A 15342-nucleotide genomic window follows, 5' to 3' on the forward strand; every position below is an offset into this window, starting at 1 on the left:
TTTAACGATTGAATTGATCAATTTATCATATATAAAATATTAATTATGAAAAATATAAACATATGAAATTTAAAATTACTATTTATACACTAAATATTATAATATCGGTATATAAAAATGCAGTTATTATTAATTAATTACATATTTTAATTATTTAAAAAAAAAAAGATCAAATTCACAAGTCATAAAATGTTATATGTGTGATAAATAATAGAAATACATTCAATATCTTCCTACTTCCTAGCATTTTGATTTTTTAGAATTGACAAACACCATTTCTATTTATACACTAAATTAATCACTATATATTTATGTATAAATATGTATTGTTTAATTTATTTTTAATGTATATTTTGTATTTTAATATGTATATAAATGACTAATTTAGTGATTTATTTTTAGTGTATATGTAATATGATTGTTGTGCAAATCATAAGTTTGATTAACATCTTTCAGTGTTTGATCTGTGAATTTGTTAGTATTTTATTTCTGAATTTATTGGAGTTTAATTTGTGGTTTAGTTGGGTTTGATCAATAGCTCAAATCCTGAGTTTTGATAGGGGTTTAGTTAGAGCTCGCACGATCAATAGTGTGAGTCATGACTTTGATAGTAAATTTTGAAAATATATTATTTTTTAGTTATGTTAGGATTTTTTTTTTTTTTGAGTTTATTAGATTTCAATTCAGGGTTTAGTTGCATGTGGTTTGATTTTTGGGGGTTTAGTTATTGTCATAAAATTACTTCTTTTAAAAGATTAAGAAGATAGAAAAAAGTATATGAATGATTGTATTTCTAATATTTCCCTTCACACCGGTGGCGGAACTTGAAACAAAATTTTGGGGGCAGATAAAAAATAATTGTCAAAATGTTTTTGATATGGACCCGTTTAAGATAAGTTCGTCTAATCTCATCTCTCTGATTTGGGTGATATTGCTAAATTTAAAGCCGTTTTTCAAGATTTCGTTCCAAAAAGTTAAGGTTAAAGTCATCAGATGTAACTTTTTGAACTTTTGAAGGTTATATCTCACTTTCTTCGTGATTCATTAAAGTAGAAGAACTATCTACAGGTGTTGATATTGTAAAAGTTATATGTTCTCCTTCTTAAATATTAGCGTTCCTCTTAAAAAATGTATCAATTCTTTGATTTTTCATTATTATTTTATATAAAAATTTGAATATATATCCTGTAAAATATGTAAAGAAGAAGTTAGAAGGACAAATATTAAAATTTATAATATTTATTGAATTTTTTTATCAATTTATACAAATACAATAATATTAATACTTATTGAATATTCTATTATTTTTTATCATATAAAAAATTAAATTAAATAAATAGTAAAATATAAAATAATATTAAATTAAATAAATAAAAAATATCTAATTTTTTATATTTGAACTTAAAGATAGAGAGAATGTTGTTTATTGAACTTATTAGATACTTTAAGTCATAGTAAAATATTTAAGTCAATTGAACTATTTTTTATCTTTTAAAAAAGTACTACTAAGTTTTTTATAAAAAGTTTGGGGGGCCATGACCCCCCTTATCTGAACTAAGCTCCGCCACTGCTTCACACAGAGTCTTTTTTGGATTTATATTTCTTTTGGGATTCAATAAGGATTGAATTCTAAATCTGTTGATCATAAAAACTTTGATATCATATCATAAAATTATTTCTTTCAAAAATTTAAATTAATCAGAGGAGGAACATGAATGATTATATTTTTAATAATTAAAAAATTTTCTAGAGTTTGATTTATGGGTTTGTTAGTATTTAACTAGAAGTTTTGTTGGGTTTGATCAGTAATGTACTAATGTGGATCATGGTTTTAATGGTAGGTCTTTTTTGTTTTTTTGGTGACTAACGGTAGGTCTTTTGAAGTTTGATTCATGGATTTATTAATATTTAATTTCTGGCTAGGTTTTGCTAAGAAGTTTAATTAGAAAATTTTGTAAAAGATGTTTTAGGATTTGATTTGTGAATTTAATAGTTTTTAATTGAGAATTTTAATAGATTTCATCCGTGCAAATTATAGATTTGATAGTAGATTTTTTGGAGTTTGATTTGCTAGTTTGTTAACATTTGATTTCTAGATTTATTATGTTCTTCTTCAGTTCTTGTAGGAGGTTTCTTTGGGGACTTGAGATTTTGATTTATAATTTTGAATTTTAATTTTGATTTAATTTAAAGAGAAAGAGCGTGTGGTTTGTGTATCAATTAAAAAAAATTAAATGAGTTTGTTTTTCATGAATTAGTTAACTAAGTATTTTTAGCAATTAAATTTAATTAAGTTGGTTTAAATTTAACAAAAATTACTTTCATTATATGAAGCGTGTACACACATGCTTTGCTAACGCAAATGAAATCCTACTTTATCTTGTGTTTGTTCTTGTGTGCGCCTCCTCCTATTCTTTTATTGGTGATGTTGTTGCTGCATTTTATTTTTGTTTCTTCTTCTCCTCCTTTTTATGTTATTGTAGTTTTTTTTTATATATATATATATTTTTTTAGAATAAATCAAGAAGAATTTTGAGAAAATGAAATAAGAAAGAGAAGATGAAGAAAAAAAGATGAAGAATAAGAAGAAGAAGAAGACGAATCAGAAGATGAAGAGGAGGAGAAAGAAGAATTTTGAATTGTACAGGATAACGAGACCAGATGCACCAAAATTACATAGTGATTGCGACACAATTAACTCAGAAACGCACTGGAATTACAGGAGTTTCTGAGTTTATAGCATGCACAATTTTTGGTTCATTTGTTATTACACAATGTTGGTGTTATAATAATATTTCGATTCATTTGCAATCTAAGTGTGTTGTTGATGAACAATTTATCCTAAAAGTTGGGATGACTTTCGAGACAAATTGAATGGAATAGAATGGAATCTAATGCAATTGAATAAAGTGATAATGAATAATTTTATTTTTCTTTGCTAAAAAATGTAGTCAATACTTACCAGTAGCATAAAGTGAACCTTAATTAACACACAAATGAACCGAAATTAGTTCGAATTTGAACAAGCAGTCAAAAAGACTCAATCATCAATAAAAACACATAGAATTCATTTCTGGATCCAAATGAACCTCAATTAAACTAAGAAATGAACCGAAATTACTTAAGAAATAAAAAATTTGGTCAATACTTATCAACTGCATCAAATGAACCTCAATTAACATACAAATGAATCAAAATTAGTTCAGATTTGAACAAGCAGTCAAAAAGACTCAATCATCAATAAAAACACATCGAATTTATTTCTGGATCCAAATGAATCTCAATTAAACTAAGAAATGAATCGAAATTACTTAAGAAATGAAAAATTTGGTCAATACTTATCGGCAGCATCCAGTGAATCTCAATTAACATACAAATGAACCGAAATTAGTTCAAATTTGGACAAGTAATAAAAAAGACTCAATCATCAACAAAAACCCATCAAATTCATTTCTGGATCCAAATGAACCTCAATTAAACTAAAAAATGAAGCGAAATTATTTAATGATCGCACAAAAAAAAAATCAGAACCAATAAAGATGTTAGCAAAATGTTGGTGTTGTAGGTGATGAAAGAAAGATAACGAAAAGAAAAAGAAGAACCTATGTGCACGAATTTAAAAGAAGAAGAACAAGTGACGCTGTGACAGTAGTAAAACATGCATGCGTAAATTTAAAATACTTGATTGGACTTGATTAGAGTTATGACTTAGATGCAGAGTTTTATTCAAAAATTTATTAGATATACAATTATTTATGTACTTTTACTTAACAGCTTAAGTTAAAATTTTAAAACGTTTGAAATAAGTTATTTTATGACATAATATTAGAATCTCTACTATCAAAATATATTGAATTTGATTTTTATTACCGTTAAAAAAAATTGATTCTAATATAAGATAAATTGAAAAAAAAACCCCTTAAACTTTCAAAAACAAGTGGTTTTAAGATAAATTTCTCTCCCCATCGATCCCTTGTGTATAAGCATTGTAAGCATGTCAACATTACAGTTTTGCACTAAGATGCACATTTATGATGTTTATTAAAGATTTTGTTTTTTTTTTTTATTCCATGAGGAATTAGGAATTTATTATATACTTGCATGTTTACAATAATATGCTTCTTCTTTTTAAAGGCCTATCACTTGCTACCAACAATGGAATTGGAGAGCCCCACATCATGAACAGGAAATAGCACATATCATTGCTCCTTCCCCAATGCCTTTATAAATTCCTTCAATTCCCACTCCAAGTTGCCATCAAAAGTTCCCACCTTCAATTTGAAGAAACACAAAATGATGAACTTTTCCTTGTTTGGTAGAAAGCTACAACATCTTTGTAGTAGCCCTTATTTTCATCTCAACTTCAGCTCATTTTTCATTCAACTTTGTTATTTCATGATCCTTTCTCTTTTTGGTTACTTGGGTCTCAAGATATCAAAGACAAGAACTCATATTAAGCCCAATGATTTTGACCTTTTTTATACTTCTGTTTCTACCTCTACTGTGTCTAGCATGACGGCGGTAGAAATGGAAGTTTTCTCTAACTCTCAACTCATTCTCATGACCTTTCTTATGTTTGTTGGTGGTGAGGTTTTCACTTCCTTATTAGAACTTATTTTTGCTAGGTTCAGTAATAATAACAATTATAATAATTCATCCACTTCTATGAAAAATAGTCTTCCAATAAAAGTGGTCAATGATCAAATTGAGCTTGGCTTAGTTTCTATTCCTAATCATCACTCATCACAAGACCATAAACAAGTCAATGATGTCAATGGTATCAATAATAATAATAACAATGTTCCAAGTGGCACAACAATAGTCTCCTATAATAACAATAAAGATATGCTACTTAGGTCTAACTCCCTTAAGTATTTGAGTCATGTAGTTTTAGGTTACTTTTTGTTGCTTCAATTTGTTGGAACTTTCTTGGTTTCTATGTACATGAGCTTCATTCCTAGTGCAAAGCAAGTACTTAGAGAAAAAGGTATCAAAACCCTAACATTTTCTTTATTCACCATAGTTTCAACTTTTGCAAGTTGTGGCTATGTCCCCACAAATGAAAATATGATAGTTTTCAAGAAGAATTCTGGCCTTCTTCTTATTATTCTCCCATATATCCTTCTTGGTAACACCTTATATGCACCATGCTTGAGGTTTGTGATTTGGGTTCTTGAGAAAATTACCAAAAGAGAGGAATTTTCATACTTGCTTAAGAATTCAAAGGAAATAGGTTTTGGTCATTTGCTACCTCCCCTTCATTCTTGGCTACTTGTTGCTACCGTTTTAGGGTTCAATATAATTCAATTTGTGATTTTTTGTTCCATGGAGTGGGGAACACAAATCATGGATGGTTTGAATCCTTATCAGAAATTTGTAGCGTCTTTGTTTCAAATCACAAATGCTAGACATTCTGGTGAATCCGTTTTTGATCTCTCTACCATCTCTTCAGCCATATTGGTTCTCTTCGTTGTCATGATGTAAGTCTATTTCTTTTCATAAATTATTAAGGCCTTATGTATGTATATATTAATTTTTTTCATACAAAAAATTCAGAGGTGTTGCGAGAAAAAAGTTAAAATAAGATAAATGTAAATTAAATAAGTCTATTTATTTTAATTCAATGTCTTTGTATTTCTATTTTAAGATGAACTTACTAATTATAACATTATAAGAATATGATAATATTATTCAAGGAAACAATAATATAAAATTATCTTATTTAGTTTAATATCTATAATTTTATGTATGTAATATTTATAATTATATATTTATTATATTTAATATTATTTAATTATTTCAACTATAATTAAGATATATAAAATAAAATAATTTTAATGTATTTTAAACTAATTTTTTATTTTTTTTATATGAATATATAATATAATGATTACCATAATAGATGTGCTTCATATATATCAACATACTATTTCATTTACCATTGAATTTTATCTGAACTTTATTTACACTGGAATTCGTATATGATTCGGTAATAACTAAACACTATGTTGATCAAGAATCCAATAATAACTATATTCCATACAAATGAGCTTATTAATTATTATATCTCTAAGAGTCTAGAACACATGCTTTCTTAGCTTATTACCATTGGTGTTTAAACTATATTATTATATATTGATAGATTGAGTACCTAACTAAATTATCTTCTACACTAACCGAATCCAATGGATTGATATTTTCAAAACCTTAACTTATTAATTAAAAACAATAACTTTTGCCTATATTGTATAAACTCATCATTTCTTATATAGACAAAAACTAACATATTTGTCAAAATTATGCAAAATTTATATTATATTTTCTGTTTTTCATGCTTTTTTTTCATATTGCCCCTTTGATAATACCTAGTATTCCACCAAAAATAAGTTGAAAAAATGTTAATATCATGTTTCAGAGGGAAAACATATTTATTGAGTTCCTTTGTTTAATACTAAATACATAATTTTTAAAATTATTATATTCTAATTAACCAATAATTTAGTCTCATTCTAATGATTCTATTAGAGTTTTTTTTATAACAATAAAAAAAAAAAAAAACAAAACATATTGGTGTTACAAGATAAGTCACACTGAGTCATTGAAATGAAAGCACTACCCTTTCTTCCCTATGCAGAGAGATAACATATATATTAGAATAGTAGTCTTCATTATATGTTGTTTCTATAGACATTAATTATATATTGCTTGATTGGACGTGAAATTAATGAGAAAAACTTATAGCTTAATAATTACTATGATTAGTTACTTGCCACCTAATTTTTCTCTTACCCAATGCTAACATAATGTGTGGCAATTGAGTTAGATTTTCTAGAAACAAAATTACAATTAAGTGATCTCAGCATTGCCTCAGATATGTCCTTAATTATACTAATATTCATACCCACAGCCCAATAGGTTTATTTCATTTTTCTTTTAGTTTTCTTGGATTTCTTTGCTAGTTTGATACAAAAACTTTATATTTAGAAACATTAAATAATCTGTTTATTAAAGATACATACATATAGAGGAGATGATGTTAAATACTTAAATTAATATAAGGTAAAAACTCAGATGAAGCCGACTTTACGTAAAGTTGATATCTGAGAGTCGTTAGATGAAAATTTAGTCAAATCAATCAAATCATTTAACAGTTCTCAGGTATCAACTTCACGTGAAGTTGACCGTACCTGAGTTTTCACCTTAATATAATGCATATATCATATTATTAGCTTTCTCCTTAGGACAAATGAAGAATATTCAAGGGTTTCTTAGCTTTCTTCATCAACTAGATAATGACCAGACCAGATATCCCTAGTAAATTATTATTGTGTGCTAATCAACAAGATCTATAACCTTAGCTTCCTTTTCACTGCACTTAGCAATATTCCACACTAGATTCGGTTATAGAACCTTTTTTTCCCCTTCTTTTTTCTTTTTCTTTTTTTGCTAAAAGCATATGAGAGCAAAAATATTATGGATATATTCCTTTTATTTTCTCTATTGATTGTTTTGCATAAATTCTATCCTCCCACTTATATGGAATTGGAATATATTTTTAGATTTGGTGAGTCAGTATTAGAATATATCTAAAGGAGCTTACTTAAGATATGATTATTAACCATACGTACATAAATTTATCAAAATGGTCAATATTCAGTTTGTGAAATTAAGGCAGTGGGAATTTTATAAATTATCTTGAAAATCTCACTCTTGATCATGATTTCTTTTTTAAAAAAATCAAAATTGATAATGCAATAATTTTAATTGGCTTTTCAAGAATCAAGAAATATATAAAACTATGAACATGTGGAGGGGTTTTTTTCAGGTTAATTAAACTTATAATAATAATAATAATAATAATAAGAGAAATGTTAGGTAAACAATGACTATCTTGAATAACACGAACAACCACCAATTAAATAAAAATACAATACAACATAATTTAATACTATTAATTAAATTTATTCTTTTAACTCTATTAATTCACATTGTTCACACATTGTTCAAAAAAATTGTTGATTACTTATACTTTTCCTAATAATAATAATTTGATATTGATTGTTATGGGTATGGAAATCAGGTACCTTCCACCATACACAACATTCTTGCCCATAATGGACCACGAGACCGAAAATGATGCCAAGAAAGACAAAAGAAGGCTAGTGGAGTGCCTTGTGTTGTCTCAACTTTCATATTTGGTTATTTTTATTATTTTGATTTGCATCACTGAGAACAAAAGCCTGAGAGAGGATCCTCTCAACTTTAATGTTTTGAATATCACCATAGAAGTCATCAGGCATGCCACTTTTATTTCTTTTCTCTCTTCACTTATATATATATTCTTTCTCAACTATTAATATTTTTTTTTATTGAATTGATTCCTTTATTTTTTTTTTATATTATCTAATCAATTTTAAATGGTTATATTAAGTTATCCTGAACAACCCATTTTTACACTTTATTTGGATTATAGTATAATATTTGTCATTTTAATCATTTGCATACTAATTTAAAATAATATTGATTATAAATTTTTATTTACTAAAATATATTTATTTGATAACTCAGTTACTAATTCTTAATTTTTAGATTAATTATTTATTGTACTTAAAATTATATTGAGAGAAGTTGAAAATAACATAATGAACAAAATATAAAATACAAAAAAATTGAGTAAATTACACTAGCCTCTTATTAAATTTGACGATAATAATATAAATTTTTTAGTTCAACTGGACAGCTAATTTTTTTTTATTCTAAATTCTATATTCTAAATTTTAAATCTTAAAATTTAAATTCTAGATCTTAAATCATAATTTTAAACTCTAAATTTAAAAAAAAATTACAATAATAAATTAATTAATATTAACTAATAAAAATTAGTTCCTATTGCTTATTAATTATCTTGTCATGCCTATACAAAATTATAAAGAAGACCATTGTAACACAGTTTATAAAACACAGGGGAAATTAAATGTTACCTAACTTAAATAATATCAGAGAAAATTAGTGTTTATATATATTTCTACAAATTAAGAAATATTATGATAAATAATACCAATTAACAAGTATTAAAAATTGTTTTGAATTGTGCAGTGCATATGGAAACGTAGGTTTCTCAATGGGATATAGCTGCGGAAGGCAATTGAAAGCGAATGGTAGTTGCAAAGATTTATGGGTTGGATTTTCTGGGAAATGGAGCAACAAAGGCAAGTTCATCCTTATTCTTGTCATGTTCTTCGGAAGGCTCAAGAAATTCAATATGAAAGGTGGCAAAGCTTGGGACCTATCCTAGCTAATATATATAGCACACCACAATTTAATTATTAATTTGCTCCAACAATTGCCACATACGTTATCATAATCATCATAATATTATACTATATACTCGTTTATGGTGGAATCAATAAAGAGCTTCTAGAACTTGTACGAGATTTTGTGATAGTGATCCTAGACCTTGTATAGTTGCACAACGTCAGATTCCATGTAAAGTAGTAAAAGAAGCATCTCTATTTACTCAACTTGTATGTCCTAGTTTTAATGTCCTTTTTCTTTTTTCTTTTTTTTTTTTGTCTTTTTTCCACAAAACTTCTCCTCTTGTAAAAATTAAAACAAAAAAAATATGTGTGGAATGCATAGCATGTATGATTTTTCTACTCAGCTATATATATTTATTTCTATGATGAAAAGACATTTTAAAAGCAAAGAAATTAATACTTTAATTATTAATTAACCTCTGATGGTTATCAGTGGTTAAGGGAAAGGGGGTTGAATCTTAGCCTCTTTTTGTTTATTAACACTTGCTGTCCTTTTAAAGCGTTTCAGGAGATATTTCTGCTTTTTGTCTCGTCACTGGTCAAGAGACTTTTTCTTTTTGTCTCGTAATCAATGAGGAGATATTTTTCAATTTTGTCTCCTTCGAACAGAATCAGAATTTGAATAGAGTAGAGAGAGAAAATCACACACAGAAGAATCCTAGTTCAGCTGCTAAGTGCAGTACACCCTACATCCAGTCTCCATCACAAAAATGATGGAATTTCACTATAATCATCATGATTATATACAATAATTCTCCCTAGAAACTACCCTTCCTATTCGGGACAAGTCCAGAATCTAACCCTAATCCTAAACTTGACTTGGTCACCTATCAAGCTTTCAACTGCTAAGTGCTAACCCAACTTACAAGGGGATTCCCACAGAATCATGAAATACAACACAGATGTACAAAGGACTTCTAGGATATCTATGACTTTTTTCTTTTAATTTTGTATACTCTGCCTTTTTCCGCTCTATGGCTTTTTCTTACAAACCTCACTGTTTGCCTTTTTCCATGAAACTTAAGACAGACAAAACTAAACAGAAAAATACAAAATGAAGAACATTGAAGGAGGAGAACTTCTGTTAGTTTAGGTAGCTATGAGAACTCTGTGCTTTGCACTCTTGACTCCTTGCTTCAAGCTCTGGTTGTTCTCCCTTATTTATAGAAGGGGAAGCCTCCACGGTTGAAACTATTGAACTAAGCTAAACTTCTTCTTCTTCAAACAAAAACCGGTTCGACCAGAGAGAGATGAGAGAAAACCGAATGTAAAACTCAACATGCAATTATTTCTATGTCTTTCCTTCACACCAAGCTTCATCAATTCGGGCCTTCCATCTTGACTTGCTCTCTAAGACGGATTTCTGGCCCTTGATGAGTTCTTGATGATGACAGCTCTTCCTGCTCTTATCCTCTGCCTCATCTTCCACGTAGCTACAGTAGCTACCTCCTGTAGTGGTTGAGCAAAGGAAGAGACGAGCCATGCCTCCAAGGATCTTCTTTCTCTGACCGAATGGATCTCCACCATTTTTGGTCATGGAAGGCTTGAGATTACTTCACCACATCTTGCCTTTTGTGGTAAAAATCTCAGCCACACCATACTTCAAATTTTCTTTTTCTTGATGCCATCATCACAATGGCCTTACTACTAGCTTCTTCTTCTTTCTGATAGTTTGCCTTAGCTTTCATATTTCCTCTGTGAAGTGACCGAAAGTCTGAGAGAGAAGAAAGAGAAGAGTGAAAAAGGCTTCCAAATGAACTAAAGAAGGAAATTAAAATCTATTACATTTAATTAAAAATCCACTTTCCTTTCTTTCCTGCCTTGTAACGTGTAGCACACATTTAATTGCCATCAAATCACTTTTGCATTTTTTCTCTTATGTTACCAAGGCAATTAAGGTTATTTCATAAAAATTTGAATTCCAACTAAAGAGAGAGAGAAGTAACCAAACAAAGCATGCAGATTTTCCTCCTTCTTTCTTTTCAATTCGGGCCAATCCTTTTAGTCTTTTACCAAAGAAATAATTTGGACCTGCTTCTCAATTATCTATCCCAACTAATACATTACTAATTCAGCCACATATATTAAACCATTTTTGTACCAAAGTTAAATTCTAATTTCACATTGGGCTTATTAATTGTTTCTTTTAGCCCAAACCAAAATCTGCAAGCAACAAAAATTTTGATTAGCAAATATGAATTAAAATTCAAATTAATAATTTTATAATTAATAATGTTTGATCATCATCAATTTAATTTGAAATTTTTCAAACTCATCAACCTCATTTATTATTATAATTTCCAATTTGTAAAAAATAAATTAACAAATATATTAGTGCCTATTAATAAACTAATAAACCACAAATTGCTCTATTTAATTTACAAGCTTGATCAAAATTTCCATTACAAAAATCAAGAGGTTCGTTGTTTCATATACACAATTTTATTCAATTCGCCATTAAAAAAAAAGTATTTTTGAAATTATATCAAAGAATTAGCCACTTATATAAGATAACTAACGTTAAAAATATCAAAATTATTGTTGATTTTATCATTGGACTAAAAACCTCAGTAAAATCCACTCTCTTTATTTGATGATTAACCAATAATGCTACTAAAAGAGTTTTGTATCTAGTAATATTTGCTAGTGGACTCTTTTTTTATTACAAATACCCACTTTGAGCCAATTATGATGCTATTAGAGCATTTTCACTTTTTCACAAGAATATATATCTAACAGCAGTGGAGTTTTTTTTTTTTTTTTTTTTTCACTTTTAAGTTTCTGTCAACAAGAATGTGGCTTTTTTTTTTCTCATTAATTTTTTAACATCAACTTCTATTATATTAACTTGCATTTTTTAGCGGGGCATATGATGACTGGAAAATAAAAAATATGTTAACTAAAGTAAATATTTAAAACTTGTTAAGTACGTAGATAAAAACTTACAATATTAATTAAAAACATAAAAAAAAAATAGAATACATTTTGATTGCCACTGCTAGAGAAAAATAATTATATCACTTTGTTTGCTTAGTTTAGAATAGTGCTAGCATCTTTTGTTGAAGATTTTAAAGGGATTTGATAGCTCTTAAAAATCAAACATTATTTAATTATTGTAAAAAAAAAAGGGTACAAATGGATTTTTTGGACTGAATAGCACTATCAATTTATACAATAAAAATTTTCAAATTCATTTTAGAATTCTTTTTTTTTTGGACTTGATTGTGTTTTTTTTTTCTGTGTTCAACGTGGGCTGCTTGCAGCGGCTCTTATTTATTTCACTCCCACATTTGTGTTCGGCTTATTCAATGAAATTTTCATTCAGGAACAGGAAGAAAAGCCACCGCTCAAAAATTAAAAAAATAAAATGACTAAAATAAAATGGAGAAGAAATACTAATTCCTAAACCGGTCCAAAAAGATAAAAATAAAAATACTCCCTAACATCCCCTAAGGAAATGCTAAATTTTGGAGTTTCATGTAGTTTAATATATATATATATATATATATATATATATATATATATATATATATATATATTTGAATTTAATCAAATATTTTTTTATTTATATTTATGTTTTAATATTAATAAAAAATTATTTCTTATTTTCTTGTTTTATTTCATTCCAATTAAACAAGGACTTAAACTAAAAATTAAAAAGTGCAAATAGTTGTTGAATTTGTGTGTTATTGGCACTTGGGATTTTATTTAATTATTTTGCTATCACACTTTCTCCTTGAAAGGTATCATAAGCCAGCAGAGAAGGTGAAAAAAATCAGAGAGTCTGAGAGTTTTAGAGAGGAAGAGAAGAATTGTTATTGAGCATATTCATCAAAACTAACTCAGAATACAATGATAGTAATCACATATATAAGCAGAGGCAGAGTTCACTAACGAGTTTACTAACAAACTATGATAACTGGCATAACAGAAAGGTAGAGCAAGTTGGAAGTCTCCAGAGAAAGGGGGGATTTAACTGACTTAAGCCAGTTGGATTAACAGAATGCAAGCACACGTTTCACGTGCTACTGCTGCATCCTCTATCATGCCCCCGCAAACTCAATAGTGCTGAATTTTTTAAATTCTGCACCTTGAGTTTGTCCTTGAAATGAAGGAACGCAGTGGAGGGGAAAGCTTTGGTGAAAGTGTTTGCAATTTGTACCGAACTTGGAACATGACTCACTTGGATAGCCTTGCTTGAGACACAATCCCTAACGAAATGCAGGTCTATCTCAAAATGTTTCGTCTTTGAATGCAGAATTGGATTTGCTGCTAGAAGTACAGCACTTTGGTTGTCACAATACGCCATAGGAGCCTCTTGAACTGACCACTTCAATTCTCCTATCAAGCCTTTAACCCAAATCAGCTTTGCTACTAAGTGTGCCAGTGCCCTGTACTCTGCTTCTGTGCTTGATCTAGCTACCACTCCTTGTTTCTTTGAGTGCCAAGAGACCAATTTATTTCCTAAATATACACAAAACCCACCAATTGACTTTCTGTCATTTAGATCACCAACCCAATCTGAGTCACAATACGCTGTTATTTTCATAGACGGATCCTTGTGCAGCTTGAGGCCATAGGTGGCAGTGCCACTAACATATCGTAGTATCCTCTTTACCAGCTTCCATTGTGATTCCAGTGGTGCTTGCATAAATTAGGCAACTTTGTGCACACTAAAAGCTAATTCAGTTCTGGTTACAGTTAAGTATTGGAGACTGCCTACCACTGATCGATATAAGTGGGGGTCGTCAAACTCCACCCCCTAGCTTGAATCTTTAAGGATGATGGTAGTGGTGTCGAGCACGCTTTGCAGCCAGTATTAGTCCTCCATCATCAGTCTTGGTCACTTGAATGCCCAGAAAATAGTGCAACTCTCCCATATCTTTTAGTGCAAAGGCTGAGTTGAGTTTGTTAGTGACTGTAGTAATGACTTCTGATGAGCTTCCAGTTACAATTATATCATCAACATAGATTAGTACATAGGTGATTGAGGTGGTTATTTGCTGCACAAAGACTAAGACATCTTATTTGGTGGGAGAGAAACTGAGATCTTTAAAGGCTGAGGACAGCTTATGATACTAAGTCCTAGGTGCCTGCTTTAGGCCATAGAGTGCTTTAATGAGTTTGCAGACCATGGTGCTGTCATTTGAAACATAACCTGGTGACTGCTTCATGTAAACATCCTCTGTGAGCTCACCATGTAGAAAAGCATTATTTACATCAACTTGTCGAATTGGCCAGTCTCTTGCTAGTGCAATCGAGAGTATGATCCGAATAGAAGTTGGCTTCACTACTGGGCTGTAGGTCTCAGTAAAATTAAAACCTGGTCTTTGGGAAAACTCTTGTACAACCAGGCGTGCCTTGTATTTCTGCAGGCTTCCATCAGCATTGTATTTGACTCTATACACCCATTTACTGCCTATGGGCTTCCTGCCAGCTGGTAGTGGTACTAGTGTCCAAGTGTTGTTCTTTTTCAAGGCCTGAAACTTTGCATCCATAGCCTCTTTCCACCTTGGATCAGCTAATGCCTGCTGCACACTTCTGGGCTCGATACTTGCTTGGAAGGCTCTTGGTTTTAAGGTGCCAGTTTTGCTCCTTATAACCATAGGGTGATGGTTTGTTGCTACATTAAGAGAGTCAGAAGGGTTTGTGTCTAAGGTCCAGGGTAGTAGTGCTTCTGGGTCTGAGATGGGAACAGAGATAGGTATATCAGATTGGGCTGTATGTGAAGGATGGATGGAGGTGAGAGAGTTTTGGTTATTTGTGGCTGTGGTAGCAATGAGAGAGGGTGATGTTGGATTGTGTGTAGCTGATAGATATGGTTGGAATGGTGTTGGTAAGGTAGGGTCAGAGGAGGTGCAATTGGGAATTTGGTCATCTATGGCTGGGGAGGCATTAAGGGATGGTGACATTGAGTTGCTTGTAATTGACAGATTAGGTATAGGAGCAGGGTTTTTAGGTATGATGTGTAAAGGTGGTAGAGTTGAGAAGATGGATTCTTGAGGTTGCTTATTTTCAGTGTTGA

The 15342-nt window shown here is 29.7% G+C and overlaps 1 protein-coding gene across 2 annotated transcripts; it reads left to right on the forward strand.

The window, feature by feature from the left end:
• Nucleotides 1-4060: 4060 nt before the first annotated feature.
• On the forward strand, nucleotides 4061-9656 carry LOC112751351 (sodium transporter HKT1). 2 transcript variants are annotated; one of them, XM_025800451.3, is made up of 3 exons: nucleotides 4061-5480; nucleotides 8081-8296; nucleotides 9097-9656. In XM_025800451.3, exons 1-3 carry the CDS (start codon nucleotides 4294-4296, stop codon nucleotides 9293-9295), a joined length of 1602 nt encoding a protein of 533 aa, XP_025656236.1. In that variant the 5' UTR covers nucleotides 4061-4293; the 3' UTR covers nucleotides 9296-9656. The 2 variants fall into 2 exon arrangements, with proteins under 2 accessions (XP_025656236.1, XP_072073338.1); XM_072217237.1 differs by having other exon boundaries at nucleotides 8081-8158.
• The last annotated feature ends 5686 nt before the right edge of the window (nucleotides 9657-15342 follow it).

Source organism: Arachis hypogaea, chromosome 15 (assembly GCF_003086295.3).
Source record: "Arachis hypogaea cultivar Tifrunner chromosome 15, arahy.Tifrunner.gnm2.J5K5, whole genome shotgun sequence".
NCBI classification, from domain to species: Eukaryota; Viridiplantae; Streptophyta; class Magnoliopsida; order Fabales; family Fabaceae; genus Arachis; species Arachis hypogaea.

What these genes read in the sequence shown, in the direction of transcription:
- LOC112751351 (XM_025800451.3), top strand. Translation starts at nt 4,294, where the DNA reads ATGATGAACTTTTCCTTGTTTGGTAGAAAGCTACAACATCTTTGTAGT. An exon ending in GTTCTCTTCGTTGTCATGAT is followed by an intron (nt 5,481 to 8,080) that starts GTAAGTCTATTT and finishes TATGGAAATCAG; the next exon opens with GTACCTTCCACCATACACAA. An exon ending in ATCACCATAGAAGTCATCAG is followed by an intron (nt 8,297 to 9,096) that starts GCATGCCACTTT and finishes TGAATTGTGCAG; the next exon opens with TGCATATGGAAACGTAGGTT.